This window comes from Trachypithecus francoisi, unplaced genomic scaffold (assembly GCF_009764315.1).
Source record: "Trachypithecus francoisi isolate TF-2019V2 unplaced genomic scaffold, Tfra_2.0 Lachesis_group5, whole genome shotgun sequence".
Taxonomy (NCBI): Eukaryota; Metazoa; Chordata; class Mammalia; order Primates; family Cercopithecidae; genus Trachypithecus; species Trachypithecus francoisi.
This window is the reverse complement of record NW_022681470.1, coordinates 60937875-60954368: the sequence shown is the minus strand read 5'-3', so window position 1 is coordinate 60954368 and position 16494 is coordinate 60937875. Positions and strand designations below refer to the sequence as shown.

Below are 16494 nucleotides of genomic sequence, written 5' to 3'. Positions count from 1 at the left end.
TTTTTAGTAGAGACAAGGTTTCGCCATGTTGGCCAGTCTGGTCTTGTACTCGTGACCTCAGGTGATCCACTCACCTTGGCCACCCAAAGTGCTGGGATTACAAGCGTGAGCCACCGTGCCCAGCCGCATCCACAAAGACTTGTACACAAATGTTGAAGGAAGCTTTCTTCATCACAGCCCCAAACTGAAAACAATCAAAACGTCCACCAACAGGTGAATGAATAAACTGTGGTATAGCTACACAATGGAATGTAATCGACGATAAAAAGAAACAAACTACTGATACATGCAACAACTGAGGAAAGCCACGCACAAAAGAGCCCATATTCTACGCGTTCATTTACGTAAAAATCTCAAATTTGCAAAACTATTCAATAGTGACAGAAACCAGATCAGTGGTTGCCTGGGGCCAGTAGCGGTGGAGAGACTGGCTGCAATGATGCAGGAGGGAACTTTTACAGAAATGTTTTATATCTAGATTGTAGTGCTGTTTACATGGATTTATATACATATTTGTCAAAACTCATTGAACTGTATACTTGAATCTGGTATATTTTGGCCAGGTGTGGTGGCTTATGTCTATAATCCCAGTGCTTTGGGAGGCCAAGGAGGGAGGATTGCTTGAGGCCAGGAGTTCAAGACTAACCTGGGCAATATAGCGAGACCCCTTCATTCAAAAAAAAAAGAAAGAAAGAAAGAAAGAAAATTAGCTGGGTATGGTGGCATACACCGATAGTCCTAAGTACTCAGGAGGCTGAGGCAGGAGGATGGCTTGAGGCAAGGAAATGAGGCTGCAGTGAGCTATAGTCATACCTCTGCACTCCAGCCTCGCTGACAGAGTGAGATGCTATCTCCAATGAAATAAAATAAAAATGATGCATTTTTATTTCCTATTTTATTTTATATTTAACTCAATAAAGTTAATCTAAAAAGAAAGGCAGTGCTGCTTTGTCCTACACTGAGGGTTTGTAGTTTGAGGCTGTTTTTTGTGTCTCATCCTTTTATCCCTTCAGTATATTTCTTTTATTTTATTATTTTTATTTTTATTTTGAGAATGAATCTCACTCTGCCTCCCAGACTGGAGTGCAGTGGCGAGATCTTGGCTCACTACAACCTCTGCCTTTAGGGTTCAAGTGATTCTCCTGCCTCAGCCTCCCAAGTAGCTGGAATTACAGGTGTCTGCCACCAGACCTGGCTAATTTTTGTATTTTTAGTAGAGATGGGAGTTTCACCATGTTGACCAGGCTGCTCTCGAATCCCTGACCTCGGGTGATCCACTCACCTCGGCCTCCCAAAGTGTTGGGATTATAGGCATGAGCCACTGTGCCTGGCCTTTCCACATATTTCTAACATCTTTTACTCCACAGCCATCTCATAGCAGGGGCTCCTTCCTCTGTGAAAGATCTCTTTTCCAGCATGTCCTCCCCAGTCCCCAGGTCCTCAGCCAGGACCTTTCTCCGTCAGCCTCCACAATCCAGAGCTCCTGTATCCCCTCCCAGCGAGCTCTATGGATAAGCGGTCTGCGCTTCCCTGGGTGAGGGCTCAGGGCCAAAGCTGAGCAGACAGCAAATTGTGTTTAGCTGATGCAGAATTGGCCCTCAACTAAATACATCATCAGCCTCACCAGCTCTTGCTGGGTCTTGGCAAGAGCGAGAGACTACACGCAGAGTCTCTGGCACCCTTGCCTTCCTACCTTAACACTTCTCATCTTGTAGAGCACCAGGGCCAGCTTTTCCCTGGCCTGTGCATGAGGTTCCACAAATCCGGCCTAGGCCTCTTGGTCTCTACCTTACCCTGAATTCCATCCTCTTTTCAGATCCTAGCTCGCTCTGACACAAGTTCTCTCCCTCCCCTAAGACATCATTCCATCTAAGGAATTCCAAGTAGAGACTTTGAAAACAGAGAAATCCAGGGTGGTGGCGATTCTGGCATAGGCCTCCTGATAACCCACTTTGAGGGGGGCCCCAGCTGAATGCCTATTAGAATTCCTTGAGAAAGAAAACCTGGGCTGCCAGAATTTCTCCCCCACCAAGTGGGGTACTCTTTGCGAGGCTCGATGAGCTCATTGCTCACATTACTGATGGGCTTACCCTTGCTGCCACTTAGTGCCTCCCTGGGGATAAAATGCATGAATACTTTGGGGCATAGGGAGCAATCCTAGCCAAATAGAGAGAAAGTGTGCCAGGAAAGCCAGGGAGCTTGGTTAGGACCTCAGGTCCGCATTTGTTTCTAGAGTCTTCTTTACATCCCTGTTCCAGGGAAAGACTGAGGCATGGAATTCAGATGCACAGCAAAGGCCACAGGACTCCTGACCAGGGACTGTGGGGATCTGGACAGTAGCATCCTTAGGGGAGCTATAGCTCTTTGCCCTGGCTTCTTGACCTCCTGCTTTTGGAAAGCAAAGAGGATGCAACTACCCTGGTCATGGGAATGGCTGGACCCCTCCGACTTGGAGACAATGGCTTGGCCAGAGCACGTGGGCGAGCCTAGGAGGCTGGCTCGGGTCTGTGGCTTCCTGGGAGGAAGTGAGGCATTGTTTCTTGGGCTGTGTGGGCCTGCTGGAATTCCAGCACAATACAGGGAGCGGTGGGTGCCAGGTCTAGCCCACCGACAATCGGGAACTTGTTTATTGCTTTAATGACCCCATGTTGGATCCACCTGGAAATAGACCTGCTAATGAGCAGAGACAGAGCTGGCACAGCCCCAAGGGAAGCCTGTCGGGCCAGCTACCCTGGAGGCGCTATGGGTGTGTGGTCTGAGACTAGGAGAGCTGGGAAGTGGAGACCTGGGTTCTGTCTGGGAAAACCACAGGGAGATCTCATGCTTCTCCACTGCTATCCACCTCTTGTTATGGGTTACAAGAAGGTGAAGTGGGGGAGGGGGTGTGGGGCTGAGAATTCAAGGCATAGTCCATCTGCCCATTCCAGCCTTTGCGTCCAACTGCTGGTGGCCTTGGACAAGCTGTCTACACTTTCTGGGCCTTATGTCCTCATCTTTCAGGAAGGGACACCAACATCATTCCTGCTGTCTCCCCACTTCCCCAGGGTGTTGGAAGGGTAAGGTAAGATCAGACACAGTAACTGCTTTGAACTCCTTGGAAGAAAAAAACCCTTTTAGACATCAAGGCTTTACACTGTTTGCTTCTTTCCCCTGTGGCTGGAGCCTGGGAGCTTGGAGAGGGATGGAGTGTCTGGGACTTGGTTTTCCTAGACTGTTCACCAGACACCTGCCAGGGACTGAGACGAAATTAAAACTTTCCCTGCATCAAGGACATCTGAGAGCCAGGAGCGGGCACCTGGGAGGGGGCAATAATGTAATGTGTTGGAGCCAGCCCATGACAGCTCACAGGAGCTCAGGAATATTAAATCCACTGGTAGCTTGCAATTGGCTATTGTAGGAGTTTTTATTTCATAGATATCAGCAAACTCTACAAATCAAGGCTTGCTTTCTTCATTTGCTTCCTTCCTTCCTTCCTTTCTCCTTCCTTCCTTCTTCCTTCTTTCCTTTCTCCTTCCTTCCTTCTTCCTTTGTTCCTTTCTCCTTCCTTCTCTCTCTTTCTCTTTCTTTCTTTCTTGCTTTCTTTTTTCTTTCTCTCTCTCTTTCTCTTTCTTTCTTTCTTTCTCTCTCTCTTTCCCTTCCTTCCTTCCTTCCTTCCTTCTTCCTTCCTTCCTTCCTTCCTTCCTTTCTTTCTTTCTTTCTCTCTTTCTCTCTTTCTCTCTTTCTTTCTTTCTCCCTCTCTCTCTCTTTCTCTCTCTTTTTCTTGAGAGCTGGGACAGGATGTGTAGAAGACTGTGGCCCCACACTCCCTACCCAGGTCTCACCAAGCAGTCCCAACCAGGTGTGGCTTATTTGCCCTTTGAACACAGACCCCAGGAGATTGGAGGCCTCAGCAGTTGAGAAAATGGCCTCACTCCACGCAATAGTGGGACAGGAGTGACTGTGAGATAGATGGAGGGTGCTGGAATCCAGTCCTAGGAAGAATTGGTCTCTGCTGTACCATACTGAGTTCTGAAGGTCAGGAAGCCAAACTGAAGCCCCAGCCAGGTGCTGAGTGTTTCTTTGCCCTGGTTCAAACACAGCAGTGAGTGGAGGGTCTGGGGTTGGAAGATGAAGGGAATGGGATGAGACCATGAGGTGAACATATCAGGCATCTATGAGGACACTCTCATAGGAGCAGAACTCAGACATCCTAGGAAGTATTTAAGGAACTGCTTGCTTGCTTGTGTTTGGGAGGTTTGTTTTTAATCCAAGAAGTTTCTTTACAGGCTGAAAAGAGGTGGCCATCATCGATTCTGCTGAAGGCCTCTGGCATGGCAGGCCAGGGAGTGGGGGTGGGGGGCTGACACTGTGAGGCAGAAGGAGGAAGCTGCCAGTGACGTGGGATAGGTCAAGGCGACAGCTCTGGGCCCAGAAGCCAGGATACCTGGGTTCTAGTTCTGGCTGTGCCAGGCGATACAGGGCAAATCACTCCCTCTCTCGCATCTCATCTGTACTCTGCAATCATCCACAGGTGATCTCTAGGCACCCTGGCAGCATTGATGTTCTCTGACAGTTTATCTTTACTGCTCTTTGGTTTCTCTCATCAATGCCCCTACACCTATGGGGTGGCACATAAGGGCTTGAGGTCTTGTTATTGACTGAAAGTTTGTGTCTCCACCCTCTAAATTCATGTGTTGAAACTTCGATCCCCAGTGTGATGGTATTAGGAGATGGGGCCTTTGGGAGGTGATTAGGTTTAGATGAGGTCATGAGGGAGAGCCTCTAGGATTGGATTAGTGTTCTTATAAGAAGAGCCAGAGGCTGAGCGCAGTGGCTCACACCTGTAATCTCAGCACTTTGGGAGGCCGAGATGGGTAGATCACCTGCGGTCCGGAGTTCGAGACCAGTCTGGCCAACAGGGTGAAACCCCATCTCTACAAAAGTATAAAAATTAGCTGGGGTTGATGGTGGGTGCTTGTAATCCTAGCCATTCAGGAGGCTGAGGCAGAAGAATCACTTGAACTTGGGAGGTGGAGGTTGTAGTGAGCTGGGATTGTGCCATTGCACTCCAGCCTGGGTGAGAGAGTGGGACTCTGTCTCAAAAAAAAAAAAAAAAAAGAAAGAAAGAAAGAAGAGCCAGAGACCAGAGCCCTTTCTCCCTCTCTCCTTCATGATGTGAGGACGCAGCAAGGAGGCACAGCTTCTATCTGCAAGCCAGGAAGTAGGCCCTCATCAGAAACCAAATCTACTGGCTCCTTCATCTTGAACTTCCCAACTCCAGAGCTGCGAGGAATAAATGTCTGCTGTTTAAGCCACCTAGTCTATGGTATTATTTTTGACAGGTGTGCTTCCCTGTTCCTAGGAGATTTCTGCATGCAGCATAGCCCGTCTTTCACAGTTAAAGGCATTTGCTCTGGAGCTCAGGCAGTCCTGGTCTCAAATCTTGACCCTTGCCTCTTGCTAGCTGTGTAACCTAAGGTAATATGGTTTGGCTGTGTCCCCACCCAAATCTCAAATTGTAGTTCCCATAATTCCCACGTGTCATGGGAGGGACCCAATGGGAGGTAATTGAATCATGGGGATGGCTTTTTTCTGTGCTGTTCTCATGAGAGTGAATAAATCTCTCACAAGATCTGATGGTTTTCTAAAGGGGAGTTCCCCTGCACATGCTCTCACTTGTCTGCCACCCTGTAAGATGTGCCTTTCTCCTCTTTCACCTTCCACCATGATTGTGAAGCTTCCCCAGCCATGTGGAACTGTGAGTCCATTAAACTTTTTTTTTTTATATAAATTACTCAGTCTCAGGTATTAGCGGCATGAGAATAGACTAACATGTAGGGCATATTCACTTCTCTGCTTCTCCTGCCTTACCTGAAAAATAAGAGTGGTCAGAGTGCCCACTACCCAGGGTTCCTGGAGGACCAAGTAAGATAATTGGTGTAAATCCTTGGCATAGATTTGGGACACAGCTGGTGTGCAGCCACGTTGGCTGTGGTTATTCCATCATTCTGAGGACGCCACCACTCTGCTTTCTAGGGGAAGGTGGAGTGGCAGTCCCAGGAAGGACCTGCTGCCTAAGAGAGGTGGGGGACCTGGAATCCTGTCACCAGGGGAGGCTGTGTGTCTCCAGTCTCCAGGCAGTCCTACCAGGGGATTTCAACCCAGCAAGTGAGAGTCACAACCCCCCAGAGGAGCCCCGTTTTGTCACAGTGAAGCTGCATAACTGATCTGAAGGGCAGAGTCAGGGAACCCAGGTTCTGACTCGGACTTGGCAAGTCCCTTAGCTGTGCTCGTTCTTACTTCTCTTGTTTATGAAGTCGGGCTCATCTCTGCCCTGCCTCATAGCCCAGGACAAATGAGGTCATGCTGACAAGCAAAATGAAATCAGTAAAAAATTTTTAAAGGACTCTACAAAAATAAAACGAATCATTATCACAAATCATAATAGAATTAATCTACATGGCCCAGAGCAGCCCTTCGAGATTTATTTGTGGTTAGTACTTCTCTTTCCCTTTCTCTTCCAGGGTGGTTTTTTCCAGCAGGCCCCTCTGCACCTTGGGGACAGAGTGGAGCTGAATGTCCCGTGTAACTCACAGTCCTGTCTTCCACCCTCCCACTCATCCCTCCACTGGGAAATCTCCATGTATTTTTAGGGAACCTCATTGCTCCCGCCCCTGTTTCCTTTCCAGGGTATGCCTGGGAAAGTTCTTAGGAACTCATGAACGGAGTCTGCTGTAAGGACGCTCTCTTTGGCCTGGGCTTTGGTCCCGGCCCACTTCCCCAGGAGGGCTGAGATGCCCTGTAGCAGTGAAGAGGAGAGTGAGAAAAATCCATGTGACATGTCAGGGAGGGGCAGCTGCCAGACGCCCCCAAGGAGAATGAGTAAACAGCCCAGCCACCATCCCCAGTCTCCCTGTTCCACTTGGGTGCAGGCAGTTCAGCTTCAGAAAGCTGGGGGTGGGGCAGGCGGGTGACACATGCTCCTCTGGGAGTGGGATAAATAATCTTCAGCTGCAACAATAAAGATCAATTATGACCTAATCGCTCAGCCCGATTCCAAAAGCCCAAGGGGTGGACCTCGCCCTTCCTCTCCCTCCAGGTTTAATTATCTGAAGAGTCTTGGACTTTTATTTCTTGTTTTTTGTTTGTTTGCTTGTTTGTTTGCACCTGGTTGATGTATAAGTCTCGGACTTTGGGAGACCCAAAAGAGAAAGAAGATCTGTAAATAATTAAGCTAGGGGATGGCCTTCAGCACAGGAGTGTGTGTGGGCATGGGGTGGGGGTAGAGGATGTAGCAGGTTCCCCCTTGGTGCATCTGTGTGGGTTGGGTATGCGGTGAGGGCAGAGAACCAGAGCAGAGGAGAGAAGGCAGCTGAAATGGCAAGTGCTTCAGGAACAGGAAGAAAATGTAGTGAGACCCAAGAGACCTTATTCCCTGACCAGTAAGGCAAGGAACATGGGGGATCTCTTGTACCCAGAATTCTCCACAGTGCTCATGGCACATTTATTACAGGTATTGTATTTTTAAATATTATTTATTTATTTATTTATTATTTTTGAGATGGAGTCTCGCTCTGTCACCCAGGCTGGAGTGCAGTGCCACGATCTTGGCTCACTGCAACCTCCACCTCCCATGTTCAAGCGATTCCTGTACCTCAGCCTCCCGAGTAGCTGGGACTACAGGTGAGTGCCACCATGCCTGGCTAATTTTTGTATTTTTAGTAGAGATGGGGTTTCACCATATTGGCCAGGCTGGTCTCGAACTCGTGACCTTGTGAGCCACTGGCCTTGGCCTGCCAAAGTGCTGGGATTACAGGCGTGAGCCACCGCATCTGCCCTAAATATTTATTTATAAATATTTAATATAAATATAGATATTTAATATTTATAATATTCCAAATATTACAGGTGTTGGCAATATCCTTGAAGAGACTAAAAGAACTCAAAACAGCACTGAACAAGCCAGCAGGGCCATCACACTCACCCCTACAGTCTCCACAGACAGAGGCCATGAAAGCATTGGCCATTGGCTTTCACTGGTGTGGATGTGTCACCAGTGGGGTAGAGTTGTTCCTGTCTCTGACACTATTAGTTCATTCTCACACTGCTATTAAAACAAACAAACAAAAAACTTAAGACTGGGTAATTTATGAAGAAGAGAAGTTTAATTGGCTCATGATTCTGCAGGCTATACAGGAAGCATCATGGCTTCTGCTTCTGGGGAGGCCTCAGAGGCTTCCAATCATGGCGGAAACCCAAGTGGGCACAAGGAGCTCCACATGGCCGCAGCAGGAGGAAGAGAGACAGCAGGTAGGTGCCACATACTTTCAAACAACCAGATCTCAAGCAAACTTACTATGGTGATGACGGTACCAGGTGATGGTGTCAAACCATGAGAAACCACTCCCATGACCCAATCGCCGCCCACCAGGCCCCACCTCCAGCACTGGGGATTACATTTCAATATGAGATTTGAGCAGGGACACACATCCAGATCATATTAGACACCATCTTTGGCCAAGTTCGGCCTGTTCAACAATGCCTCTTGCCTCTACCCAACAGCAAGTGGTGACCACCGTGTGTCATCTCACACAACTTGCCCATGTCCACCTTCTGTACAAAAGAAATCGCTGAAATGTATGTGTATCCACAGCAGTGACAAAGATCAATTTGACACAATGATCGAAATCTGTAAAGGATTCATGCATGGCATACAGGTTAAAAACTCCTGCTCAGTTTGACTGGCCCCACTGGTTTTCCTTAAAGGAATTTTGTCTGGGATGTCTTCCCTGGTCTTTGTCTTCAGATAGAGGTAGCTAGAAAGTCCCTAATGGGAATTCCACATCTCCTCCACCACGTTTGCCTCTACATTCCTAAGCAACTCCTTTAGAATCATGGCCTATTACAGCCTGAAAGAATAGTAGAAGTGATAGAATCCATTTCACAGATGAGGAAACTGAGGCATGGGGCAGGGAAGTGGCCTTCTGTCTTCTAGTTTAGTGCTCTTTTCTTACCCAAAACTGGCTCTCCTGACTCCCATCTGCTTTCTTTCTTCTTTTCTTTTTTTTTTTTTTTTTTGAGATGGAGTCTGGCTCTGTTGCCTGGGCTGGAGTGCAGTGGCTGGATCGCAGCTCACTGCAAGCTCCGCCCCCCGGGTTTACACCATTCTCCGGCCTCAGCCTCCCCAGTAGCTGGGACTACAGGCGCCCGCCACCTCGCCTGGCTCGTTTTTTGTATTTTTTAGTAGAGACGGGGTTTCACCGTGTTAGCCAGGATGGTCTCGATCTCCTGACCTCGTGATCCACCCGTCTTGGCCTCCCAAAGTGCTGGGATTACAGGCTTGAGCCACCGCGCCCGGCCTTTTCTTTTTTTTTTTTTTTGAGATGGTGTTTCACTCTTGTTGCCCAGGCTGGCGTGCAATGGCGTGATCTCAGCTCACTGCAACCTCTGTCTCCCAGGTTGAAGAGATTCTCCTGCCTCAGCCTCCCGAGTAGCTGGAATTACAGGCTTCCACCACCATGCCCAGCTAATTGTTTTTATTTTTAGTAGAAATGGAATTTCACCATGTTGGCCAAGCTGGTCTCGAACTCCTGACCTCAGGTGATCCACCTGCCTCAGCCTCTCAAAGTGCTGGAATTACAGGCATGAGCCACCGTGCCCAGCCCATTTGCTTTCTAAATTATTTCTACCATTGTTTTTCGCTAGTTAGATATATCTTTATTAGTGATAGTTTTACATTTTCCCCCGTATCACATGGGTTTTTAAGACAATGATGGAGGCTCACCCTGGATTAAACTGTATCCCCAGGCAGCCCACAGGGAAGACAGAACACAGGTTGCCTGTGAGCCTGAGGCCCATCCCCCACCCTGGCGTTGAGGCTGCACTATGTTTTAAAATTACCTGAGTATATTTATATATTAGTGTTCTTTTCTATTTTAAAAATGCTTTCCCATTGTGCTTGGCTCACTGGGGCAGTGCTGTTCTCCTGGTTGTGCCGATAGGCTTTTCAATCAAAAACAAGAAAAAAAAAAACAACAAAAAACCCACATTTCTATTTCTTTATATATCTCTGCTTTTTCTGGAAAATAAATATTTGTTGAATTGAATTGGGAAAATTTTTGAGAAAAATGTTTTTGTACCTTGCGTGTTCTGCTGTTATTGTTGTTAAATAAGTGCTTTCAATGACAGGCCTTTGGTTCTGGAAAGGGGGTTTTTGTGTTTGGGAGGGGAGATATTCTACATCCAGGGGGCTATGTTAGGCATTTTGGAGTGGGAGTCAATGCCTGCAAGCCAGCGATGGCCACTGCTTTCTCATCTTTCCCTCTTCTCTCTTTCTTCTCTCCCACCAGGTTTCTGCCCCAAATTCACACACTCCCTCCTATCACCAAAGCCACCTGCCACCGCTGGCCTCCTGCATGCTGTGGGAAGAGAGCAGGGCAGATGACGTTGCCTCCCTTGACTCCAGTGGCACGGGTTTGTGAGTCCATGGGGCGCAGATGTCCAGGGAACCATCTGACGCAATGTGAGGGCAAGGTGATGCAGTGGCATCCCCCCTTGAGATGAGAGAAAGCTGTTCTGGGCTTCCAGTGATTGGCAGCTGAGGTCATTCCTTTGCCCACACCCCTGCCCCAAGGCTGTTCCAGTGCCCCAAGTTCACCCCAAGGGTCACTGCATAGCAGAAGTGAATTTTACTCAGGTTGAGACACTCACATATAGGCAATGTAGAATAAATCCCATCCCTTCCTCAGCCAGCAGGGGCAAGGCCCCGAGAAGGAAGACATCACGTGGGGACAGACCAACCTCAGGGGCCTCTCACAGGGCCCTCCCCATCATCACTCACCTCTCTATTCAGCAAACACTCAATGAGACAACCATGGACCCTAGGGATGCAACAGGAGACGCAGCCCTTCAACACCTGGCAGGGCAGAGACACTTCAACAGCCCCAGCGGACAGTGTGATGGTAGGGAAGCCCAGCATGCGACACCTGCACTCAGGAGGGACAGCTGACAGGTGGCTGACCTTTTTTTCTTTCTTTCTTTTCTTTCTTTTTTTTTTTTTTAGACGGAGTCTCGCTCGGTCACCTCTGTCACCCAGGCTGGAGTACAAGGGCACAATCTCAGCTCACTGCAATCTCCGCCTCCCGGATTCAAGTGATTTTCCTGCCTCAACCTCCTGAGTAGCTGGGATTACAGGCATGCACCACCACACCTGGCTAATTTCTGTATTTTTAGTAGAGATGGGGTTTCACCATGTTGGTCAGGCTGGTCTCAAACTCTTGAGCTCATGATCCACTGGCCTCAGCCTCCCAAAGTGTGGGATTACAGGCATGAGCCACCATGCCCGGCCAGCTGACCTTTCTTAACAGATATGTAGGTCTTGGTGGGTGTAGTGGCTCACACCTATAATCCCAACATTTTTTGGTAGGCTGAGGTGGGCAGATCACTTGAGCCCAGGAGTTTGAGACCAGCCTTGGCAACATGATGAAACCCTGTACCTACAAAAAATACAAAAATTAGCCAGGCATGGTGGTGCAAACATGTGGTCCCAGCTACTAGGGAGGCTGATGTGGGAGGATTGCTTGAGACTGGCAGGTCAAGGCTGTAGTGAACTGTGGTCGCACCACTGCACTCCAGCCTGGGCAACAGAGCAAGACCCTGTCTCAAAAAAAAAAAGAAAAAAAAAGGTGTGTAGGTCTCAATCATCTCAACAACTGAAGAAGAGAAGCAGAAAAGGCATTCTAGGAGAAGGAACAATGTGTGAGACAGAATGACCGAAAAGCAACTTCAAGCTTCAAGTCCTGCAGAGTATGACAGGAAGCATGGGTGGCTGGGAAGCAAAGGCAGAAAATGAGAGCCACTGGGTTCATCTATTTATGCCAAGTACTGCTCTGTGTGCTGAGGGCACCATGCTGAGCAAGAGGGTGCTCCCTGCTCTCATAGAGCGTCCGTCCCAGTGGGGAAGACGGTAAAAACCAACCTAACAGAGTCATAAATGCCGTGCAGAAGATGACTGCGGAGGTGGGGGCATGGCAGCTGGAAGAATCTTTCTTCCTTCCTTCCTTCCTTCCTTCTTTCCTTTCCTTTCCTTTCCTTCCCTTTCCCTTTCCCTTTCCCTTTCCCTTTCCCTTTCCTTTCCCTTTCCCTTTCCCTTTCCCTTTCTTTCTTTCTTTCTTTCTTTCTTTCTTTCTCTCTCTCTCTCTCTCTCTCTCTCTCTCTCTCTCTCTCTCTCTTTCTTTCTTCTTTCTTTCTTTCCTTCTTCTTTCCTTTCTTTTTTGACATGGAGTCTCACTCTGTTGCCTAGGCTGGAGTGCAGTGGTGTGATCTCAGCTCACTGCAAGCTCTGCGTCCCTGGTTCACGCCATTCTCCTGCCTCAGCCTCCTGCTCAGTCCCTGTAGCTGGGACTACAGGCACCTGTCACCACACCCAGCTAATTTTTTGTATTTTTTAGTAGAGATGGGGTTTTACTGTGTTAGCCAGGATTGTCTCGATCTCCTGACCATGTGATTCACCCTCCTAGACCTACCAAAATGCTGGCATTACAGGCATGAGCCACCGCGCCCAGCCTGCAGCTGGAAGAATCTTTCTAGGGAGAGTTGAGTGACAAGAAAGAGTCGGCCATGTGAAAATCAGGCATCCCAGGCAGAGGACACAGCTATCAAAAAGGTGCCAAGTGACACAGATGTTTAAGAATTTTTTTTTTTAATTGAGACCGGGTCTCACTCTGTCACCCAGGCTTGAGTACAGTGGTGCTATCTCAGCTTACTGCAACCTCCACCTCCTGGGTTCAAGCAATTCTCCTGCCTCAGCCTCCCAAGTAGCTGGAATTACAGGTGCACACCATCATGCAGCTAATTTTTGTATTTTTAGTAGAGATGGGGGTTTCACCATGCTGGCCAGGCTGGTCTTGAACTCTTGACCTCAAGTGATCCACCTACCTCGGCCTCCCAAAGTGCTGGGATTACAGGTGTGAGCCATCATGCCTGTCCTGTTTAAGGACATTTTTATAGGGGAACTGCTTCAAAAGACCACCCCTCTGCCAAACTCCCACCTCTCTAGTCCCTTGAAAGAGTTATTACTGCATAACAAATTACCCCAAAACTTAGTAACATACGCATGGTGGCAACATGGTGAGACCCTATCTCAACTACAAGTGCAAAAATTAGCTGGGCATGGTGGCGCACACCTGTAGTCCTAGCTACTCAGGATGTTGAGGCACAAGAATCGCTTGAACCAGGAAGGTTGAGGTTGTGGTGAGCTGAGATTGTGCCACTGCACTGCAGCCAGGGCAACAAAGCGAGACCCTGTCTCAAAAAAAAAAGAAAGAGAGAGAGAGAGAAGAAAGAAAGAAATGGAGGGAGGTAGGGAGGGAGGGAGGGGGGAGGGAGGAAGGAAGGAAGGAAGGAGGAAAGAAAGAAAACAAAAAAGGAAAAGGGCATTGCAGATGTGACTAAATTAATAAATCTTGCATTAGTAGGTATGTGCAATGTCATTACAAGACTTTTTTTTTTTTTTTTAGACAGAGGCTGGCTCTGTCACCCAGGCCAGAGTGCAGTGGCGCAATCTCAGCTCACTGCAACCTCCACCTCTCAGGTTCAAGCAATTCTCCTGCCTCAGCCTCCCAAGTAGCTGGGATTACAGGAGCCCGCCACCACACCCAGCTAATTTTTGTATTTTTAGTAGAAACGGGGTTTTGCTTTTGGTCAGGTTGGTCTTGAACTCCTGACCTCAGGTGATCCACCTGCCTGAGCCTCCCAAAGTGCCGGGATTACAGACATGAGCCACTGTGCCCAGCCCAGCTTCTTGTGGAAGGCTAAGAGCATCAGAGAAAGAGATGTGTTGATGGGTGCAGAGGCTGGAGTGATGCGATTGCTGTCTTTGCAGATGGAAGGAGGCCACCAGCCAAGAAATGCTGGCAGTGCCTGGAAGCTGAAAAGGCAAGGAAATGGATTTTCCCCTGGAGCCTCCAGGGGAATATAGCACAGCCTCTACCTTGATTTTCACCCAGTCAGACACATTTTAGATTTCTGACCTACAGAATTGTAAGATAAATCTATGATCTTATAAATCACTAGGTTTGTAGTAATTTGTTATAGCAGCAACAGGAAATTATTATGGGGATATTGGTGCCATTAAGGTATGCAGGGGTAGAAGCAGATTTGGGTACAGAAAACACTTATGTTTTAGACATGATAAGTTTATGGAGCCCAGGTGCAGTTGTGCAATAGCTGAGTATCCGAGGCTGGAACTCAGGAGGAAAGTCTGGCTGGCAGAGGATACTCGGGGACCATCAGGGTTTTAGCAGAAATGGAAACCATAAAAATGAATGAAGGATGAGATTGAGCAGAGATGGAGGATGGCAGAGGAGCCCTTGAAGGAGAGAGAGAACAATTATCCCAGATTAACTACTTCATCTGCTAACAAAGGCAGTAAAGTGATAGCATAGTGAAGACTTTAGTTTCATTCTGCTGATTCTCTGGGGTCTGTTTTTTATTTTCTAGGCTGCCTGGATCCCCAGAGTTTGTCTGGGAAGCCTCTTGAGATGGGATTATGTGCTCCTAGGATCCCAGGAGGAAGAATGGGGCAACAGCAGACAAACCTATACCTCTGCAGCAGCCGTACCGTCATCCTGGGAGTGAGCCCCAGCCGTGGCTCAAGGCACATGTGCCTCCAGAGCACAGTCTGGGATGCTCAGGGGACAGAGAGGCAGAGGGACTATCAGGGTGAAGCTGTCTTTTTCACTTCTTTGGCGCTCAGCCCAGGGCCTGAATTTATCCGGCACAAAATGAACAATGCAGGGCCCTTCATCTGGGGAAAGGTTAACAGGGGCACCCGAGCAGAGCTAGGAGGTCCAGGTCCTCCAGTGGCAGGGAGGGAGGGAGCTCCTTTCCAGTTACTTTCTTTCCTAGATAGAGGATCTTGGTGACTCATCTCCCAGTTCAACTGTAAAGGCTAAGGGGCTCCTTGAAGTTTCCTTCCCTATGAAAATGTCCATAGCAAGTTTGTCACTTAGGAATGTTGTTCAATGATGGGAAGCAGAAAAGCCAACGAGCAGGAGACGAAATCAGTTGAGATTTTTTTTTTTTTTTAATAGCAAGAAGTCTGGATATTGTCAGTAGCCGGCATTGGTTTAGGACACAATAATATTGGGAATGATGTCCTGTATTTTTCTTGGCCTTTTTCTTAGAGTCACAATGTGGATGCCATGGCTTAAGGTATCACACCCCTATTCAAGGCAGGATATAGGAGGAAAGGATGGTGCCAGATACATCTGTCCCATTTATTAAAAAGCAAGCTTCTCCAAAACCCAAGCAGGTTTCTGCCTATTTCTTACTGCCAGGACACTGTCAAATGTTCCCTACAACCACAGAAATGAAAAAAGAAGATACTCATTTCTCCAGCCTCTGGAGTGGAGACTGGTAAGGGAAAGGAGGATCAGAATGGGTGTGGGGTAAGCCAGTCTATAGTTAGATAAATGCTTGTTGACCCAAATTGCTTCCCCTTAAAAGAGACAGGTTATGCCATGTGAAGGCATCCGGGGTATAAAGGATCTCTCACCCATGTCAGTGACCACTCACCCACCACACCCGGGCAGCCCCTGATAATCTATCCAGGCACCTGCTGCCATGGACTATGGATCACTAACATCTCTCTCTCTCTCTCTCTCTCTCTCTCTCTCTCTCTCTCTTTTTCTTTCTTTCTGGGAGGTTTGTCTCACAGAGAGCCACATCACTGAGGAAGCAGAAGGAAAAGAGAAAGTCTGTCTTAACTTCCAAGTAATAAAATTCAGGGCTGTTTTCTGTGGCCAAAGTGAACTGTTCAATTAACTCAGAGAGGAAACGTCAAATCAGTTATGTGGGATAGTGACTAGCTCTCACCTTTCAACCAGCCGCCTGGACTTGAAGAGCCAGCTGGCACCCAGGTCCCAGGTATGTGAGGGCCTCTTTCCAGCCACCTTTCCTCCTCTCCCTCTCCCCTCATTTCTGCTGCTTCTCCCACCTGGTTCCACCTGATCTCCACATCTGTTTACCCTTAGCTTGGGCTGCCTCCCATCCGTCCTCTCTCACCTGCAGATGGAGTATCTCTGAAGCTGACTATGCATCCGACACCTCCCTCCCTCCCTGCCCCTCCTTGGACTCTCTACCCCGTGGGAGTGGGCTGGCAGGAAGACCCACCTTCCTAACCACAGGCCCCTGCTGGGCACACATACAGTACTGGGATTCCCTGGAGCAATGCGTTGCTGTTAGAGTTGGTGGGAGGGTCAGGATCCGGGAGAAATCCCAAGGGACTTGCAGGCATGACTTACACTTGGAGTTTGGTGGGTATCTGCCCACATGAACATGAAGACAGGCACCTGCCCACCTTCAAGCATGCCTGGGGTCTCCTGCCAGAGTGGGCAAGTTTTTGCTTCTGCAAGACTGCAGGGAGCTCATTGGCATGTCCTTCCTAGGGGCAGCAGCCTGCCTATGGGGGTTCCACAGCAGGAGTCCACAGCAGGAGCCTCGCCCAGCAAGGAT

At 48.5% G+C, this 16494-nt stretch overlaps 1 protein-coding gene across 1 annotated transcript; it reads left to right on the top strand.

The window, feature by feature from the left end:
- Positions 1-7153: 7153 nt before the first annotated feature.
- Positions 7154-10542, top strand: LOC117074278 (putative uncharacterized protein encoded by LINC00303). Its single transcript, XM_033195552.1, is given in 4 exon segments — positions 7154-7194; positions 7886-7955; positions 7957-8018; positions 10329-10542. Coding segments are annotated over 4 exon segments (387 nt in total).
- The last annotated feature ends 5952 nt before the right edge of the window (positions 10543-16494 follow it).